Source organism: Pipistrellus kuhlii, unplaced genomic scaffold, assembly GCF_014108245.1.
Source record: "Pipistrellus kuhlii isolate mPipKuh1 unplaced genomic scaffold, mPipKuh1.p scaffold_m20_p_1, whole genome shotgun sequence".
Taxonomy (NCBI): Eukaryota; Metazoa; Chordata; class Mammalia; order Chiroptera; family Vespertilionidae; genus Pipistrellus; species Pipistrellus kuhlii.
The window spans coordinates 88,103,704-88,124,099 of record NW_023425404.1 but is presented as its reverse complement, the minus strand read 5'-3'; the positions used below and the strand labels follow the sequence as shown (position 1 = coordinate 88,124,099).

Genomic DNA, 20,396 nt, shown 5'->3' with positions numbered 1-20,396 from the left:
CCAATGTTTATCAAGTGACTGACACTGGACCATGCTCCAAGTAGGAGCTCCTTGCCTGGCCCACCCACCAACAGTGAAGTAGTCCTCTGTTGGGGGGAGTAGGGGAGGGATTCAGAAGCAGAGGGCAGAGAGTGCTGTAATAGCAGTCCAGGAGGCCTTCCTGGAGGAGGCAATGCCTACAGCGAGGCCTGAAAGGCCTGGGGAGAGAGAGCACTGCTGGGTGTCTTGGGGAAAGATGCCACACTTCTCTGTTTCTCTGCCCATAGGGTGCCTGCAGTGACATATCTCCTTCCTCTGGGGTGAGAAGGAGCTCCTCCAAGGAAGGAAAGGGTTTTATAAATGGCAGGTGTGGCCATAGTAACAAGCTGAGGTTTGGGGAACTGACCTGTTACCTGCCTTCCCAGGGAGTCAGCAGTAATCTGTGTCTGGGCTGGTCAAGGAGACTCCACATACCTGGTTGGTGTGCCGTGTGTGTATGTGTATGTGTGTGTAGGAGGGTGAGTGTGAAAACTCCTTTCCAGACTTTTCTATGGTACTTTTCTTTGTTGACTGTCCAGGAAGCCCACATAAGGACAGCTGTTCCTTCCAACACCATTTCTCCCCTCCAAGACCACTGCCTCGGAAACACGCAGGGGCTCCAGGGCAGCCTCGCTGTGTTCGCTACTTCCCTTCACCCAACAAAGCCTCCGCAGCACCTCTCGCCCTGGTTCTACACGGGACCCTTGGGGGAGAGAAGAAAAGGGCAAGGTCAGGGTCTTCAGGGTCTGACAGCCAGCTGACACTCTACAGAGCCTTTTACAGTTTATAAGCAGTTCCCACACTGATATTGTTTGACACCCACCTTGATCTATGAGGCAGATATCATGGTTCCCATTTTGCAGGTTAGGAAGTTGAGGCTTATAGTTATAAAATGGCTGCTGCCCTGCTAGCGTGGCTCAGTGGTTGAGCATTGACCTATAAATCAGGAGGTCATGGTTCAATTCTTGGTCAGGGCATATGCCGGGGTTATGGGCTCGATGCCCTGTGTGGGGCGTGCAGGAGGCAGCCGATCAATGATTCCCTCTCATCATTGATGTTTCTATGTATTTCTCCCTCCCCCTTCAGAGTGGCTGCCAAGTCCCCCATCCTATATCCTTTATTTTGTATTCCAAGATAAAATGCCGAAAAGGACAAGGCACTGATTAAGTGAGCTGCCTTTGTGAATATCCCTGAATTAAGACAAGACACTGTGGGGGTGAGTCTTATCAGGCTTATGCTGGCCTTTGTGGGTCTTACTCAGGCTTAAAGAGATCGGAGAGAGCACCAGGCCACCTGAGCACAAAACCGGAGAGTCCTAGACCTAAGAGTTGAGAACACTACCCTCTTCCCATGCCCCAAATGGCAAGGCAAAGGTGGGGCATGGAGTGGCATGGTGGAGGAGGTGGGGAGGCAGAATGAATGAGGAGAAGAGTAGGGAAGAACAAACAGCCTGTGACCTGAGGCTTGGCATTGACCCCTAGTTGTCAGTACACAAATGTGCCTTCCTGATGCTAAGGTGTGACAGCAGAAAGATCCTTCGTCTGTTGTGTGTGTGACCTTAATAAAGCCCCAACTATCTCCGCGTCTGCTCCCCAGATCTCTCCAGACCATTTCTAAGGACCCGCTAGCTCTCAACTAAGTGATACACTCTCCCCTCCTTCCAGGTGACTTCCACTTCCTCCTCCTATTCCTGCTGTGGTGATGTGCCTCCGCATTACCTCCAGTTGCTCCAGCAGCTTTCAAACTCGGAACCTGGGGCCTCAGCCTGTGCTGCCTTCTCACTCAGGCAGCAGTGACCTCTTTTGATCTGAGCACGTGGCCTGGATGGTTTTACCCCACGAACTTGCTTTGACCTTAGGCATGTCCACCGGTACCCAACCTCGCCACTTCACAAACCTGTGCCCAGTCTTGGACAGCCCAGGAACTTACCAGATTTCTTTAGAGAAGGTAGCAGCACCACAGGGCTTCTCATCCCAAGCCGGTGGCTCAAAGAGTCGGACAAATGGGGACAGCCCTTCCATCCCTCTAGTCCCTCTCTCAGCAACATACCATTCCTGGCTGGGAATGCTCACCTCACCTCACCTCCCAGGCCAGATGTGCTCAGCTTAGGCCAGGCTTATAGAGGGAGATTTGCCAAAAGTGTTCAGAGGTGCCCATTCAGGCCCCTAGGAAACACTCCCCACCCCTGCCCAGTGCCCTCATTGCTGGCTCAGGACAGGGATAGGGAAATCACCATTCCTCCTTAGGTGTGGTGCCCTAACAGGAGTTGGGATACATCTGTCTGGAATTGGCCCTCACTGGCTGCACTGAGGCTCAGGAGCTCCTTAATGTCGTTAGCACTGGTCCAGGGAGCCAGAGGACCTACTGTGTGCCAGATAGTTTAATACAACTTCTTCTAAGCCTTACACCACCACCACTATGATATAATTCCAGTTGTACTAAAATAAGGAAACTGAAGCTCAACAAGGTCAAGCGGCATGCACAAGGCCACTTAGCTGAAAGGAACCATGAATGAATGGTCTAAGGGAGTTGCTGAACGGAGGCGTGCGATCGGCGCGACGGCACCGGTCCGCGTAGTGGGCGGTCAGACACCGCTGAGCGCCCGGCGCGGAGGGCGGCTCCGCGCGGCCCCACCCCGGGCCCTGGGGAGCGCGGCTCCCGGAGCGCGGCCGCGGCCCCGCCGGCCCGCCCCGCCCCGCCCCCGGCCCGCCCCGCCCGGCCCGCAGACGGCGCCCGGCGGCGGCGCGAGCGGCGGCGGGGAAGCGGCTCCGGCTCGGGCTTCCGCGAGTTCCCGCGCAGGCCCTGCGGGACGGGAGCCCACGGCCTCCGGCGCCGGGGATGCGGCGGCGGCCGGGCGGCGGGTCGGGCCGCTGGACGTCCTGCAGGTAGGAGCTCGCCGCCCGGCCGGCGCGGAAACTTGGGCCGAGTTTGCGGGAAGCGCGCGGGGAGCGGGGCGGCGCTGCCCCGGGCGCCCCTGCCGGCCGCCGGGAGCGGAGCGCGGGGGCTGAGCGAGGTGCTGCGGCTCCGGCCGCGGACCCCGGCGGCGCCGCTGCCCGACTCTCCCGGAGTTGGGAGCGCCCGGAGCTCCGGCGGGGCCGGCGGGGAGGGCGCGGGCGGAGCCCTGGGCCTCCCGCGGGCCTGGCTCGGGAACTGCCCGAGAGGAGCTGGGAGGAGGGCCTGGGCCTGGTGGGCGTCGGGCGCCGCGGGGCCAGGGACGCACCCTGCTGGGACAGGATGGCCCTGTGGTTTCCTCGCTGGGGTTGACTCACCCGCTGGCTGCAGCTCAGGCCGGCGGGTTCGCCCTGAGGCGGCGGCTGCCGGATCCTTCGGCCGGGCCGCCCCCCGCGGCGGATCTCCCGCTGGTCTTCGGGTGTCTGTCTGCGGGGCCGGGTGCGCGGGCCTTCCTGCATGCACACGTGTGCGGGGCCTGAGGGGAGAGAGCACAGTTCTGTGGAGGCGTGTGTGCAGATGGGAGCCATGCACGTATTTGCAGGCACGGGTGTGCACGTGTGACGGCAGCCTGTACCTCAGCCAGCCTGCGGGAGCACACGTGCGCCCCGGTGCCGCCGGAAGCCACAAAGCCAGGTCGGCAGAGGGCCCCGGGCACCAGAGTTCTGGGCAGGGCAGGTAGGAGAAAGCGGGTGGAGGCCAATCCCGTGACCCTTCTTCCTCCACTGTAGCCTGGACTGCCCGGGTTCTAGGGCAGCAGGTCCCAGCGCCTCAGCTGGGGGAAGTATGAGAACAGGGCAGGAGGCCCATTCAGTCCGGTGAGAATGTCCAGGGACCCCGTAGGGACCTGGGCAGGATCACTCTTTCCTTCCTGATCTTCTCCAACGCCCATCTAGGGAACTCCTAGAGATGGAAGAGGGAATTGAGCAACAGAGCTGTTTGCCTTCTCTGCTGCTTAAGACCAAAATGGTTCTGGTGGGCTCTTAAGACTCTTCCCTGAGCCTTTGCTGAGGTTGATCCTCCCAGCCCAGCTTCAACTTGAGCCACCAAATAGTGTGGTGGCCCACAGGGCAATGTGACCCTACTCCCTGTGGTCCCCACCTTCCTCCAAGCAATTGCTTGCTTCTTCAGTGTATGTTTCAGGGAAGGAGACTACTGTCTTGAGTGGCGAGTGAGTTCGCTATACTGGGCTCTCTGTCTCCTACTGGCAGGAGGTAGGGTCACTTTCACACCCTTCATAATCCTCTGATGGCTCCCTGGAGACCCTCTCTCCTAAACAGGGGTGGCCTCTCGTCTCTTGGCTGGGTCCCTATGGGGTCTCTCAGGAAGTCTCCAGGGCAAAGGGCGCACAGTGGGCAGAGCCCAGGAAAGGACTCCTGGGAGTGGGTGTGGAGGAGGCCCCAAGGAGCATGTGGGGAAGGTGAGACGGAGCCAGCACTTAATTAACTCCAGAGCTCCCGAGGGCAGAAGCAAGACTCAGTACCCACAACCATGCAACTCTTTCTTGCAAGGCTGCATGCCCTAGGCTGCAGGTCCCTAGTATAGGGCACTGCTATTGGTACTGTGGTCCTGAAGACCCATCCTGTCTTCTCCGGAGCATCTCTTCTCGAGGTTGGCTGCGGTGTCCGTTTCTGGCCAAGAGATGAACCAACTTCCTGAGAGTCCCTCCTGGCTTCTTTGGTGCAGTTGCCCTGGCTTTGGTGCAGTTGCCCTGGCAACTTGTCCCCATACTACTTTTGACTTTTCCTATCCCCAGAATATGCTGATCTAACTCAGTCTGTAGCTGGCTTCCCGGCAGGAGGGAGAAGAGAGTGCTGTTCTTCGCTTGTTGGTGATGAAAACCTGTGATGCCTGATGCCAGATTGAGCTGATTCCATTTTTTTCTAAGCCACCTGAGGGCTTTGGAGAACAGGGAGCTGGGGGTAGGGGGAGGTAGAGACAGGTCAAGGTGGTCATAGCAGATTGACCTCATGACCTCTCATGGGTTACTGGGTGCCTACTGCCTTTGGGAAACCCATGCTTGACCTCTCTGAATCTGGATCCCAGCCTTTGCTTGGCTTTACTTCAGGGCTTTAGTCTTTCTCTGGCACACTGTTTGTTTGTTTGTTTGTTTGTATGTTTAAATATATTTTTATTGATTTCAGAGAGGAAGGGAGAGGAAGAGAGAGATAGAAACATCAGCAATGAGAGAAAATCATTAATTGGCAACCCAGACATGTGCTTGACCGGAATCGAGCCGTGAGCTCCTGGTTCACAGGTCAACATTCAAAGGTGGCACACAGTTTTAATATCAGTACAATCGGGGTAGTTGCCAACTAGCACTGCGTGGCCTCTGGAGGCTCCCTGCCTGGGCATTCATCCTCCCACCTCCCCACCTTCTTGTCCTGGTGCTGTGCTGCCACCATGTAGCTTAAAGACAGATGGGCACTGGCTCTCTTCCCCTTCCTACTGGTGCCACAGCACCATCTGCAGGACAGCCTTGGTGGGGCGAGGGTGGGAGGGCGTGGCTTGTACGAAGTCATGCACCTGGTCACCTCCTGAGGGACCAGCCTCCAGAACACAGCACAAAGCGCAGTAATTGTCGCTATGGGCCTAAGGACCTGGGTTCCAGGCCTGACGTTGCCATTTTTTTTATAAGACTGGCAGGTCAGATCTTGTGTGGAACTCCATTTTAAAGGTAATCTGCCATTTTGACATCTGGGTGAACCTGGACCCTTGACCCCCTCCACTTTCCCTGGGTTAGCTCTGGAATATCATAGTATGTGCAGCTCTGGGCTGATCGCAGGATCTTCAGTAGTTCTCTCTCTCAACATTATCTCGGCACTTGATCCCTTTGATTACCCACACATTCCCACTGCTGAGGAAATATAAGCACATGGTCTAGGGTGGGTGGAAGGGGTGGGGATCTGTTTTGTCTTGATGCCATACAGGACTGTGTTTCTGTACATAAGCTCCCTATTAAATTCATTAACTGACAAGCTAGACTCGTTTTTTGTTCCTGGATGCTTCGGTGTATGGGTGCTGCTTTGCATATAAAGCCCTCTATTGAAACAGATCTAAAGAGTGTCACAGGAAATCTGAATTTGTAGACAGTGCCCAATTCCATATCTTGGCTGCAGTGGGCATCTTGAGATCACTGTGGTATCTTGGAATAAAAGCTTGGCATGAGAGGTTGGGAGCCCGCCTCTCACCCCATCTCTTCAGTTAGTTATGTGGGGTCTGAATGGGTCTCCTTATCTGTACCTGAGGGAGAGGGTTAGCCAACAAAGTGACCCTCAGACTGCCCATAACGTCTGAAAGCTGAGGAAGGGGCCTTGGGGATCCTGTAGAGGAAAGTGAAACAGAGGTGCTCCAGAGTGGAGGTGGGAGCTGCCGCACAAGAATTCATTAAGGAAGGGTTCTGCAGCTTAAAATACCAAGTTGCAAACCTCTGGTTAAATGGCTCATGTGTCCATTCATGCAGAATCTACTGCACATCTACTAAGTGCCAAGTTCTTAGGTGTGGTGGTGAGCCGGTGAGAGCAGCAGCCCTCTGTCACTTGCCTGTAGCCTGTTCTGATGATCCATGCCTCTCCCTCTCTCTCCCAGGTCAGCAGTTGAGTAGCTGGGGCCCTGGAGGGCGTGAAGCCTTTTCACAGTGATGGCGGAGAAGCGGCCACAGGGCACCCTGGGGCCTGTGATGTACAGCAAGCTGCCCCGTCTACAGGTCAATCCAGGCCCCGGGCACAGCTTGGGCCTCTCTGCTGCTAACCAGGACCCCTGCAACTACAAGGGTGCCTACTTCTCCTGCTCCTTGGGGGGTGTTCCCCAAACAGGGTCTGGACAGTTGGCATCCTGGACCCCATACCCACCCTTGTATCCTACCAGCGTAGCGGGACCCCCACTTCGAGAAGACAACCTGTTGACCAGCTGCCTGCTCTATCGCCCACCAGCAAGAAGCTCTGAGAAGGCGCAGGACTCTGGTCCTGTTGAGCTCCTGCCCTTTACTCCCCAGACTCATTCCTACTCGGGCCCACCGCTGGCAGCACCCAAACCTGTCTACCGCAGCCCTCTGTGTTACGGGCTCTCAACTTGCCTGGGGGACGGAGCGGCGAAGAGGTCACTGGATGTTGACTGGACACTGATGACTGGAGCCCTATTACCCCCAGCCAACCCACATTGCTCTCTGACCCTGGCTCCTGGCAAAGGCCAGACCCCAGATAGTGCCTTCTTACGTAAGGTGCCAGTTGGGGGATCTGGCAAAGACTGCTCAGGGAGTTTCTCCCCTCACCAGGCATTCCTGGGCAAATATCAGATCAGCCACAGCTCAGGCTCCTTAGCCTCCAAGTATGCAGGTTCTTACTCCGGGGACCCCAAGCAGGGATTGTCCGAGGGACCCCCCAATCCTTGGGCTCAGCCCCTGGGCTCGGCCTATCAGGATACAGTGCCCTCCCCCTACCCACTGCCCCACCCTCCACAGACTCTGTCTTGCCCTCCAGCCTGTCACTATCCAGAGAAGCAGAGCGGCTACAGCTCAGTGCCCCCACCACAGCCTCTGGGAGCCCACAAGGGAGCTGGGTACCTAACTGGTGTGCTGAACAGCCCCTACCTGAGGCAGCAGACAGCCCAGGCACCCTGTATCCCCCAAGTGGGGCCGGACATTTATTCCTACCCCTCTGCCCCCCTCCCAGTTCCCTCACCAGACCTCAAGCTGGAGCCGCCTCTCACTCCACGGTGCCCACTAGACTTTGCCTCCCAGCCCCTGGGCTTTCCTTACGCGCGGGAGGACCTCTCCTGTGGAGCGTCCCCGGGGCTCAGGGGGACGTTGCCTTCCCAGAGCAGTGTTCAGGCTGTGCCTCAGCCCAGTGCCTTCCAGCGAACACACCAGCCTTTGCCTGCCAGTCGGCCGTGCCCAGAGCCTGTGAAGCCTGTGGAGAAGCCAGTGCGGGAAGCGGAGGAGACCGTGTGGCTGCCCAGCTGCAGGAAAGAGCAGCTCAACGAGCACTCTGGGGCACCCATTGTTATCGGAGACAGTCCGGGCCCCCGCCCCCCACCAGCTCTCCCACCCTGTGGCCAAGAGCACCGGGCTCTCCCGCAGAGCCAGGACACACGGACCCCCGGCTCTCCACCCATGCCCATCATCGACAGTGTCTTCAGCCTGGCCCCCTACCGTGACTACCTGGATGTGCCGACACCCGAGCCTGACCCAGCCCCCAAGGACAGCCATGACAAAGACTCCGGGGGAACCTGGTCTACCCAGGAGGCCCCTGTGGGGGTACATTGCCCACATAGGGAAGAGGCAGCACTGGACTTGAGTGTGAAGAAGCCCATGACAGAGTCTCTTTCTATCAAGGTCCCTAGTCCTAGGGTGCACGCCAAGCTCCCTGGGGCGTCAGCAACCTCAGAGGCCACCCCGAAAGCCAACTTCCACAGTTCCGTGGCCTTTATGTTCCGAAAATTCAAGATCCTCCGGCCAGCACCCTTGTCTGCAGCCATGGTCCCAGCTGTGCCCACCTCAGCCCCTGCCTCTGACCAGTGTGTACCCACGCCTACAACTGTGCCCACTGGGCTACAGATTCCCAAACAGCCCTTGCCTGTGGCCTGCTTTGATCTGGCACTGCCCAGTCTTCCAGGTATATCTGTGGTCAGCCCAGCACCTACTCTGTCTCCATCACCTGCTCCAGCCCGGGCCCCGACTCCAGCTACTACCCCTGTCACAGCGGATTCCCCAGAGCAACACTTTGCAGGACTGCACGAGTCCCTGTGTGATGCCATCTCGGGCTCAGTGGCCCACTCCCCACCCGAGAAGCTGCGTGAATGGCTTGAGATGGCTGGGCCTTGGGGCCGGGCAGCATGGCAGGACGGGCAGGCTGTGCAGGGGCTGCTGGGCAAGCTGCTATCCCAGCTGCAGCGCTTTGTGTGCACGCAGCAGTGCCCCTTCCCCCACGTGGTGCGGGCCGGCGCCATCTTCGTGCCCATCCACCTGGTGAAGGAGCGGCTCTTCCCGGGGCTGCCGGCGGCCTCTGTGGACCACGTGCTGCAGGAGCACCGCGTGGAGCTCCGGCCCACCACCCTGTCGGAGGAGAGGGCGCTGCGGGAGCGAGCCCTGCGCGGCTGCACCTCGCGCATGCTGAAGTTGCTGGCCCTGCGCCAGCTGCCTGACATATACCCTGACCTGCTGGGTCTGCAGTGGCGCGACTGTGTACGCCGCCAGTTGGGTGAGCATGGGGCAGCCCCAGTTGCCGCCGGAGCTGTGTGCAGGAGTGACAGGTGTGTGGGCTCTCACAGCCAGGGGCTTAGAGGGTCCTGGGCCTCTGGAAAGGCGGGGAGGCCCTAGAACCTGGGTCATGGGCGTGGCTAGTCTTTCAGGGTGGGCTCTATGACCCTCCCGCCCCATTCTGCATCCCCAGCACCAATGAGAGCCCTCATAGGCTCCTCTCTAAGCCTCAGCACACACCAATTACTCTGCGTGGAAATACTTCCTTGGCCATCCCGGTACTGTGCCCCTCTGGGTCCGCCCCTCTGCTGTGCCTTCTCTGCCTTTACTGCAAGCTTCTCTGGAGCTCTGCCCAGGCCCTATTTGCTATCTGAGGTCATTGCCCATGTCTGTCCTCCCCAGCCTCCCCTCTTATGAGCTCCATCCCCAAATAACCCGCTGCATGCTGGACTTCTGTACCTGGTGACTCTCTGACCCTTAACTCCTCCAAAGCCACACCCATGAGCTTTCTCCTAAGCTCATTTCACACGTGGGACAGCACCTTCATTCACCCAGGGCTCATTCCTGAAACCCAGCAGGGATCTCACCGCCCCCCATACTGTGGTCTTCTGAATGGACAGTTTTTAGTCTTCCCAGGTGTGTGCATTCATGGAAGTGTCCCAACAAGTTGGAACCTTGTTTTGCAGTTTGCTTTTCCCGACCGGTATTCTCTCTTCATTCTGGAGCGTTATCTGATCAGTTCAGGTAGCTAGACCTCACCCTTGGGGACTTCTGCAAGTCATGTACCACGACTTAGGTGACGGTGCCCACTGGTGTCTGTTGTCTCCTATTCCAGGAGTTCTGGCATCGAGGCCTGCTGTCTCCTTGCTCTCCTGCCTTCTCACCACCAAGTCGCAATGTGAGCTGTGCCTCCTTAGAACTGTTTCTTGCCCCCTCCCTGTCCTGGCCGCCTTGCCCTGGGCTCTTTCCTGGTCCGGGCTCCAGGTCGGGTGGAGAAGGCTGAGGCAATAAGGGACAGATGTGGAGCTTGGCGCCTGGGTGATAAGCATTGTTGCCCCTGAGCACTTAAAAAACTGGGACATTGGACCTGATGGAGCACAAAGGGTGTTAGTGGGAGCTTTCTATTCAGACAGTATGGGAGGGTGTCGGCATCATGCAGCTGGGCTGAGTGGGACCCCGAGACGGGTTTATTTTTCCTGGGCTGCCTGCTGGAGATTTGTTCTCAGCCACTTCACGGTCGCCTCCTGCCCTGACTGGTGTGCAAGAGCCTGGAACCTGAGGAGGAAATGACTGCGGCCCAGTTCCCTGTGGTTAGCTAGATTTCAGTGCCCCGTCCCGTGCCTTCCCTGAACTTGGGGTCGTTCCCCCATCTTTGGGGTGCTGGTCTTCTGTGGTGTCCTTAAGACAGTGCTCCCCTGGCAGCTTCTCTGGTGTGCTATTGGTCAGGAGCCCCCCACGCCCTCTGCTGCTCCCTTCACCCCTTCCCTTTGGGCATTGTGTCCTTCCCTCTGGGACTGCCTGACTCTGGTGGCAGTGCGGCAGAACCGTGACGGCCCTCTGTGCAGCCCAGCCCTCTGTCAGGCCCCTTTCCTCTTGTCCTCGCGCCCAAACAGCTTCTGAGTTGTGCTCTCATCAGGTAGAGCCCTGGCGTTGCCTGGGGAGAAGCACACCCTTTGCTTAATGATCTGGCCGGGAAGAAGGGTCATAATTTCCTTGGCCCTGCTGGGGCCGTCCTGCCTGGGACACTGGAATCACTAGTCTAGGTGGCTTTGGAGGCAGAAGATAGGACATGAGGGTGTTGGTGTCTGTAGCATGACTGTGTGTTTATTTTCCAGGTGACTGATTCTGAGGCTGGATTTGTGCCCTCCTCAGAAGCCATCATGCCAGAGATGAGCCAGAGAGCCTGTGTGTGGCTCAGAAATCACCCACCCCAAGGCCGCGAAGCCAGGAGGAAGCAGAGGCGACTGCTGGGGGGGTCCTGCGCCTCACTTGCCCCCATGCCGGCACCAGCCCCACCAGAAGGGCTCACTGCTGAAGCTGCTGGAAACGGCCTGCTCTCTGGCCTGGCACTTCCCGTGGGGCCACAAGACCTGAGGAGCAGCCCGGCCTCGCCCTGCCCACGACTGTCGGCTGGCCAGAGCCATCACCTTAGCTCTGGTGGCTGCTGCTGTTTGGATAGCTACTGTCTGATAATCACCAGGCCAGGAGTGGACATGCCCTTGGAGTTTCTCTAGTTCAGGCGTCCTCAAACTTTTTAAAGTGGGGGCCAGATCACGGTCCCTCAGAGAGCTGGAGGGCCGGACTATATGAACTACTAATTCCTACTGTAACACCTCGGCTGCGCTCACTGCCCAAAAAACCTGGCGGGCCGGATCAGACTCCTGCGGGCCGCATGTGGCCCGCGGGCTGTAGTTTGAAGACCCCTGCTAGTTCTTACCCTGCCCTCCTCCCCAAGCTGGGCTGAGAGTCCCTGAGCTTTTAGCTTGAGGTCTTTTATTAGAAAGGACGTGTGGGCTTGGGAGCGCCACCAGCTTGGGCTCAGAGCTGGCCCCTCTGTTTCTTGCTGTGTAACTGAGCAAGTCACTTCCTCTCCGGAGCCCTTATTTACCCATTTGCAAAACAGGACAATGCAGCCTACCTCTCAGGTGCGGGGGGATGCCTGGCACACCAGTTACGGTTTGCTCTGCTCCCTCCACAGGACAGGGGCCCAGATCCCAGCCAGTGCCTGGATTTTGAGGCGGAGGCAAACCACCTTCCTCCTCTTACTGTGTCATAGAAGTTGGTTATCTTGGAGTGATACAGTGTACAGGACACCCATACTTTCTAGAGTCATCCCCCAGGAACACAGGGCTTGGGTGTGGCGCGGACACCCAGCCTGCAACTCCCTGAGGGAGCCTGCCCTTCCCCTTCTGTGCTGCAGGGGTGCAGGGATACAGCCTGGGGCTGGGCCTGCTGCTCTTACCTGGGAGGTCTCAGGCCTGTCCTAAATTGACACCAGTGACTTCCCTGAGCTACCAACCTCTCCCAGTGCATTATCCCAAGGAAGTTGTGTGTTTGCTAGAAGCCAGGCAGTTGCAGGGACTAGAAAGGGCAGGCCGGGTGACAGCTCAGTCCTGGAAGATCTCTGAAAATGTGGACCTGGAGCCCCATCAGCCAGGCCTACTGTGGGTTACCTCCTTGAACCCAGAGGCCGGCAAGCTTGGCCTACTTAAGGTCTGTAATAAGGCTGTGGTCCCCGGAGGCAGGCCGTAAACATTAAAGCGTTTGGGTTGTTTGGATCTGGGACCTGGCCGGCTGTGTGTTTGGGGGCTGAAGGGTTAGTATGTCATCACCAGGTGCTCAGCCCTTCACCAAAGGGCTGCAGCTGTCCCTGCTCCCAGCCCAGAAGGCTCTTCGGCAGCCTTGTCCCAGCTAGCTCTAGCCATGTGGGCCCTTGTCACAGCTCACTGGGAAGCCGCTTCCCTGCTCAGGAGGCGGCCTGAGACCCTCTGGTTGCTGGTCTATAGTCCACTGTCCTGTGAGAAATCTGGTCGCCAGACCCCAGCACACATCCCTCAGGACCAAGGATGTACCCACCAAGGTCCAAGAACAACTGTTCACTCCCCATGCTGGCCATTCAGCTGGAGGGGCAGCCTTTTTTCCCTCGCAGAGGGTATTTTTTCCATTGATTTTTTTTTTTTAGAGTGGAAGGGAGGGGGAAGGAGAAGAGAACATCCATGTAAGAGGCACCTCGTTTGGTTGCTTCCCGCATGAGCCTGATGGGCAGGGATCGAACCTGCAACCCAGCTAAGTGCCCTTGACTGGTAATTGAACCCTCCACCCTCCTGTGTGCAGGTTGATGGTGTAACCCCTGAGAACACCAGCCAGGGCCCCTCACAGTAGTGGGCTCTATTTCCACACAGGTTCTCAGTTGCTGAGGTGGCTTCCTAGATGTTTCCATTCCAGCTGCTCTAGGACCAGACCAGTAGGGCTAGTCAGACCTGCCCAGGATTGACCCTAACTTTGTGGGTTACGCTGAGCTGTAATACCATCCTTCCTGTGCACAGACTACATTGTGGCTCCTGCAGCTAGAGCCCGTCTTGTGTGGATGAGGTTTGGAGAGGCAGCACTCGGCAGCAGTAATGGGCAGGCTGGAATATAGGCAACTCCAACACTGGTCCCCACAGTGACAGCCTGGGGGAAGGACGCTGTGGGAGCTCAGGAGGGGTGTGTTTTAGTCAGGATGAGAAGGTATCATGGGCCCCAGAAGAGTTGCTGCCTAATCGGGCCTTGAAGACCAGCAGGACAAGGTGGGTAAAAGGTGTGAAGTGCAGTGTGAGTTGAACAGCATGTACAGAGGAGTGTTTGGGAAAGGGAAATATTCTCGGGAGTCGCGACAGGAAACTCAACAGGAGGGGTGGGGCCAGAAAACAGCCCCAAGTTCAGCTTATTTATTGCACATCAACTCATGCAGTCCTGGAACCTGGGGAACGAGGAAGGGTGTGGAGGGGGAGGGGAGACCATGTTGGCTACAGAAAACAAGTTAGAATTGTGGATACTTACATAGGAAAAGGGATTGTGACAAGTGGAATTGCTCTGAGTCCCCAGGCTAAGAACAGCCTCACTCACCACCAGGGCCTTGCTGGATTTGGATATTTTTTAGCTTTCTCTTTTCCTTCCTTTTTTCTCCCTTCCTCCCTCACACTTCTTTGCACACCTATTGTGCCCCTGCTCCCAGGCAGGATCTGAGTCCTCTGCATAGGCAGGGCTGTTCAGCACTCACACCCGTCTATTCACTGTGTCCTAGAGTCGTGGTCGGCAAACTGTGGCTCATGAGCCACATGCGTCTCTTTGGCCCCTTGAGTGTGACTCACAAAATACCACCACCTGGGTGAGTCTATTTTGAAGTGGCTCTCAAAAGAAATTTCAATCATACTGTTGATATTTGGCTCTGTTGACTAATGAGTTTGCCGACCATTGTCCTAGAGAACCATAATAGTGCAGAACCTGAGTGAGAGTCATGAGGAGCTGCATATGGTGGGGAGAGGTGGCTGCTCCCCAGGGCAAACTGTCCTGGGAGCCCCGGTCTGAGGGGAAAGATGACTGTCCGAGGTGGGGCAGGAACAGAGCTGCCCAAGACTTCTGCGTGAGGGCAGTGGTGCTGCCGCCCCTCACAGTTCACGAAGCCCATTCGGCTCTTTGGTAAGGCTGCTGATGTCTAAGCTGAGGGCAAGGAAGGTGTGTGTGGGGAGCAGGTGTGCTGGTGACCCCACCCTCAAGTAAAGGGACAGGGCCCATTCAGCCTTGGTTGAAGGTGGCTCTCTGGCCCCACAGTCCCCCCTGTGATCACCCAAGGCTTCTGGGCAGGGTTGCACCCAAGCAGGACTTCTCAAACAAAATAACCTGGAAAATGGTTTCCAGGGCCCCATTGAGAATAGCTTAGGCAGAGCCCAGGAATCTGGATTTTAATCAAACTGCTTAGGTGATTCTGAGGTGTTTAGGGACCATATTTTTAACAACACAGACCATCCCCACTAGGTTACAGATGGGGAAACAGAGGTCCAGGAACTTGCTGATGTTCACATCAAGTAAGGGGCTGTGTTAAGACTTGAACCAGTCTTCAAGGCTCTGAGATGTCTGCACCTGGCTCAGCTCTGCCTCTATTGCCTCGCCCAGACCTGCCATGGCTGGGCTTGCTCTCTGCCTCAGGTAACCTGCTAAGCAACCATGGGCCTCTTGCCCTAATTTAATCAGGAGGGTGGTGCGCAAGGATCCAGCTTGAGTGAGGCTCTGCCTCCTAGCTGTTCCTCTTGGCACCATGGCCCAGTACAAAAGGTTGAGGGGCCCAGCCAGCAGGCTTTGTGCCAGGAGTTAGGCCTGAAAGATGAGTGAGAAGACTGCGCTAGAAAGAAGAGACGAGCAGAGCTATGTCTGCTGGTGATTACCAGCACCTTTGATAACCTCCAGTGCTTCCTGTCCTGCCTTGTTCTCATTGAGGAATTGAGGTAAATAGGCTGGGTGTCCTTCAACTCTCTCAGGAATCGAGCAGGGCCCAACTCTGACCTCACTGACTGTGCCTCTTCTGGCCCCACGGCCCCCTGATAAGACAAGTGATGCCTCGCCCTGATGGGCAGCTTTCCAGTTCAGTCTAATGCCCCTGAGGCCTGGGCTCCCTCAACTGGGTGCTTCTTCAGTGTGTGTGGGTATGAGGGAAGCTGTGGGCACTAGGCCCTGCTTCTGACCACTATTCTCCAGCTCATGTCCGTAGCAGTTCCCTCAGTCCTACCCTCAAAGGGGAGCATCCAGCCCAACCTCGGGCCCGAGAAGAAAGTCGTTGAGAGCACCTCCTGTTGCCTGGAAGCAGGAGGACTGCACTGGGCCTCCAGGCAGATGGGGAGTCGACGGGTACACTGCCATCTCTGTAGTGACACCAACTCTGACTATTCTGGTCGCTGTGCCTCCAGGACCCCTGCCTCTGTCCTGAGCCCCCAAATGTTCTCGGGGCAGTGAGAATGGGGTAGGTAGACTCCTGGAAAGGAGGTGTTGAGCCCTTGAGTCCCTTGGAAGGACCTTAAGCAGCCACTCCTGATTACCAGGCCTCCGGGAGGTGCCAGGGCACCGTGGAGCTTGCTTCAAGGGCTCGAATCCGCTGTGTCAGCTGTTCTCCAGAGGCCACCGTGTCCTTTCCTGTGCCGCGCCAGCACAGCCAAGGGTTCGGCATGCCTGAGGGAGGGCGGTGAAGGATGTAGAAAAGACAAAGAGAATAGGCTGGGTCTCGGTGGATCTCCTTGCCTGGCTGAGAGCACAGAACAGATCCAGACTGCAAGCTGAGCCTTTATTTTTTAGCCAGAGGTAAACAAGGTAGTGGTCACTGTAGTTACAATGTTCTTGTGAGTTTTACTTGTTTTGGCAGCACTTGCTGCATCTCCCATAGCCCATTAGCTACCTAGGAAGGATCTAGGGGGTGTCATAAGGTCAAGTTTAATTATGCTAAAAGAGCTGTGCCCTCTAAGCTGGGACTTGTTTTTGGCTTTGCCAGCAGGTCAGTCTGAGGCTTAACCCTAGAGCCACTCCCTACACTTTCCACCCCTTCTTTGTCGTCAGAGCTTGGGACCTCGAGAAAGACCACTTCATGTAACTTCCCTGGCAGGGCAACCTTTCCCCGTCTGGGTCAGCTCTTTCCAAGGTGCAGAAGTGTGAGCCAAGTAGTTTGTGAGGGTGATTTTACCACCTGCACAATTTGCTTTCTTTGTGGGAGAGCAGAGGGCCTCACAGGTTGAAAGGATGACTTATCAGAGGCCGGGAGGAATGTGAGGAAGGTTGGATAGAGCACTTAGCTGTAGGGTTAATGTTGGATGACTACTATGTGCAAATATTCCAGTGCTCAAACCATTTACTGGTTTTCTTGGCCTCTCTACTATAGCAGGAAATTTACATTAGTTATTCATTCCCAGCTTCCCCTGCCTAAATTTGCATAATCTGATTTTAGTTCCTTTGTATAATCTCAAGAGAGTAGTTATTTTTTATTATTTTAAATATATTTTTGATTTTAGAGAGTGAGGGATAGAGAGATAGAAACATCTATTGGCTGCCTCCTGCACGCCCTCTACTGAGGATCCCACCCCCAACCCAGAATGTGCCCTGACTGGGAATGAACCTATGACATATTGGTTCTTAGTTTGTGGCTCAACCACTGAGGCATACCGGCCAGGCTCAAGAGGTTGGTTTTTTGTTTGTTTGTTTGTTTGCTTTGTTGTGGGGCCAAACCCTGGGTTCAAAATAAGACCACCGGAGGCTGATTTATTTTTAAAAAAAGCAGGCAAAGATTTATTGAAATATCTGGCCAGGACAGCCGCAAGAGCACAACATGCAGGCGGACTCCACATGACTGCACTGCTTCAGGGGCAGGTAGTTCTTTTTAAAGGTTCTGAGAAGGAAAACCCCTATTTTGCAACAAACTGTAGTTTGGAATTTAAAATGTTGCTTTCTAGTTTGTTTTAGCCCGTTTGAAGAATGATGAAGATAAACTTAGCTGTCTGACCTTGTAGGCCAGAGACCAGATATGCCCTCAATCTCAATACCATTCCAGGTGCACCTTCTCAATTGGATAGAATTGTATTGTTTTCAAGGCCAGCATTGAGATAACCACTAAGAACACATAGGGCTGGCTCTTTAATAAAAAAAAATAAATAAAAAAGTAGTTCTGCCTGTAACTACCCTATTGTTTAAGCAAGTAAGTGAAGGTCAAAGTCAGAATAGTAGGGTTAAAATTCAAACAGCAGTTTTTACCAAAGTATGGTTGCCACTATATTTCAGTTTGTTTTTAAATATATTTTATTGATTTTTTTACAGAGAGAAAGGGAGAGGGATAGAGAGTCAGAAACATCGATCAGCTGCCTCTTGCACACCTCCTACTGGGGATGTGCCTGCAACCAAGGTACATGCCCTTGATCAGAATCGAACCTGGGACCCTTGAGTCCACAGGCTTATGCTCTATCCACTGAACCAAACTGATCAGGGCAAGAGGTTGGTTTTAATGAAAAAATTTTTAGGCAAAAGCAAAGTTTATTGAGAGATAAACAGACTCCCTCTAGCAGTGAGGGGGCCCAAATGGGTTTCCCATAAAATATTTAAATGCGAATATGTTTTGTAAAACTACAAATAGCCCAGCCAGCATGGCTTAGTGATGGAGCGTCGACCTATGAACCAGGAGGTCATGGTTCAATTCCTGGTCAGGATAGATGCCCAGGTTGCAGGCTCGATCCCCAGTTTGGAGTATACAGAAGGCAGCTGATTAATGATTCTCATCATTGATGTTTCTCTCTCTCTCTTTCCCTCTCCCTTCCTCTCTGAAATCAATTAAGTAAAAATGACAAATAATTTGCCCTAATTTCCCCCCATAATTTGTTGCTTAACTGTTAAGTTCAGTAATTACAAAACTGATGAATTTTGTAATATATTAAAAGAGGAAGTTGTTGTTGTTTTTTAATAGTAGCAATTTGGAATGCCACGCTTCTTTTTGTATGTTCCCCATTTGCTTTCACTCCTGTCTTATCATAATTTTCTCTCTCTCTCTCTTTTAAATATATATATAGATTTTATTGATTTTTTACAGAGAAGGGAGAGAGATAGTTAGAAACATCCATGAGAGAGAAACATTGATCAGCTGCCTCCTGAACACCCCCCACTGGGGATGTGCCCACAACCAAGTTACATGCCCTTGACCAGAATCGAACTGGGACCTTTCAGTCCACAGACCGTTGCTCTATCCACTGAGCCAAACCAGTTTTGGCAATTTTTTCTTTTTAAAATATACTTCATTGTCATCTGTCATTTCGGACTTTTCCCAACCCTCTATGCAAGTTATTTTAAGCTGAAATGAATGTGGTCCTTTTATCTGTCCTACAGTGTTCAGCATATCCAGTGTTAGGTCGTGGCAGCCCAGAATCTTCAAAGAAGTGTTATCACTAGGGGATCCTCCGTGTCCCTGTTACGGAGCAAGTCCCCAAGAGATGGACCACCAGAGCCAATTTGATTAAGCATGCTAGAACTTATTACAGATTCGAATCTGGACTCAAACCATGGCTGACACAGCAGCCGGCAAACACACAGGTGAGAGCCCCGATGGAGGGGCAGTCCCTCCAGAGCGCTCACACAAAAACACAGACAAACACACACCTACCGCGGCCAGTCAAGCTCTCCGGAATGGGGGTCCCCCATGGTCCTGGCTGGGGATTCCAGTCTTGATCCCCAAGGACCACCAGGGAGCCGAGTCCAATGCAATAAACAAAAGAGCCATCTCAATGCTAGCATGGGCTATCCCACTCACACCGGCAGCATGGCGGAAGAGAGCAAATTTCGCCCAGTCCAGGGGTTTTACTCAGGTCGGTGATGTCACTGCCTCGGCTAACCCTGATTGGCCCCTCAGGACTAAATTCTAAAGACTGGGGACAGCCAGCAGGGTAGGTTCCCAGTCACACCCTGCTTGACATTGGAATGTGGCCCTATCTTGCCCATAATACAAAAGCAGAACTAAAGGTTATCTACAGTTTCTACCCCTGAAGCTACTGAGTCAGTGGGAGTCAATCTCCTGCAACTACCCTATTGTTCAAGCAAGTAATCAAAGGTCAAAGTCAGATAGCAAGGTTAAAATTCAAACAGCAGTTTTTACCCAAGTATGAGTGCTACCATATTTCAGTCCCCACTGGTTGCCTGTAGAAATGTGCTTCTTGGGATGCCACTGGAATAAGAATTTCTGGATGCCCCCCCCCACAAGATGATAAGGTATTGTGGAACGTTTTATTTCTATTGAATTAAACCCCTGAGTTTCCAAAGTCCCATTTCCATCCCACCAAGGAAAAAGTCCCGTTTCTTCTTCAATAGATCTAGGATTAAAGCCACTGTCCAGAGCCTCTATTCCATATGAAAGCACAGTTTTCTGGGGTGTTTCTCAGCAACCAGAAGGGTTCAGGAATCTGGAGAAGAGCTGTGAGTAAATTAATAAAGAGATTAGATATGAAATATAAATTTGGAATGCATTTAACCAAGTTCTCTGAATCTCTAGACCCCCTTGCTTTTTATTCACACAGGTTCCTTAAGGCAAAGCAGATATACATGTCAAAGGCAAGGTTTGGTATACAGTAGGCATTGTCAGGTTGGAGGAACTGCCTTTGGCTGTTCCAGTAGCTGGCAATAATATATGTAGATTTTCAGGTTTAGGGAAATACTTTTGGCTATTCCAGCAAGCAATATGATTCAGCTCTGCTGAATATAGAAGCCCATCAACATTTTGAGGACTTCTTGAATTTGTTATGATTCTAGAAGCCCAGCGCACAGAATTTGTGCACAGGAAGGGTCCCTAGGCCTGGCCAGTGATTAGTGCCGATTGGGACCTTCTTTCTGGCTGCCCAGTAGGGCCTTCCTTCCCCCAGCTGCCAGCCGCCAGCCAGGGCCTTCCTTCATTCTACGCCACCCCCTGGCGGTCAGTGCACGTCATAGCAAGGAATCGTACTCCGGTCTCCTGGCCAAACTCCCAAGGGGACAATTTGCAAATTAGGCTTTTATATATATAGATGCTGGAATTAGCTTTCAGCAACAGTTCAGTCCAGCTAGCTTACCTTGTGTTCCCAGTTGTAGTCCATTACATGTGGCATGTGACTTCTAGACCACATAGCTATGGAGAGCACAAACAAATGCAAGGAAGCAGGAGCAAAGCAGAAGGAACGAGAGAGAGGATCCTTTGGGTATTATGTAT

General features: G+C 54.3%; 2 protein-coding genes across 7 annotated transcripts in view; both read left to right on the top strand.

The window, feature by feature from the left end:
- The first annotated feature begins 2,789 nt into the window (after nt 1-2,789).
- On the top strand, nt 2,790-20,362 carry CUNH15orf39 (chromosome unknown C15orf39 homolog). 4 transcript variants are annotated; one of them, XR_004990957.2, is made up of 4 exons: nt 2,790-2,903; nt 6,556-9,216; nt 10,999-11,138; nt 20,349-20,362. XR_004990957.2 is itself a non-coding variant. In XM_045586663.1 (3 exons), the coding sequence occupies exons 2-3, from the start codon at nt 6,608-6,610 to the stop codon at nt 11,004-11,006; spliced, it is 2,565 nt and encodes an 854-aa protein (XP_045442619.1). In that variant the 5' UTR covers nt 2,790-2,903; nt 6,556-6,607; the 3' UTR covers nt 11,007-11,276. The 4 variants fall into 4 exon arrangements, 2 of the variants coding, with proteins under 2 accessions (XP_045442619.1, XP_036311269.1); XR_004990956.2 differs by lacking the exons at nt 10,999-11,138; nt 20,349-20,362 and adding exons at nt 18,551-18,625; nt 19,340-19,432; XM_045586663.1 differs by lacking the exon at nt 20,349-20,362 and having other exon boundaries at nt 6,556-9,164; nt 10,999-11,276.
- Nucleotides 19,404-20,396, top strand: part of COMMD4 (COMM domain containing 4) — a 59,539-nt gene continuing 58,546 nt past the window's right edge. For all 3 annotated transcript variants that reach the window (XM_045586676.1, XM_036455411.2, XM_036455403.2), the window contains exon 1: nt 19,404-19,427. In XM_045586676.1, the coding sequence (XP_045442632.1) occupies nt 19,419-19,427 (9 nt within the window). In that variant the 5' untranslated portion in view covers nt 19,404-19,418. The remainder of the gene's footprint in view (nt 19,428-20,396) is intronic.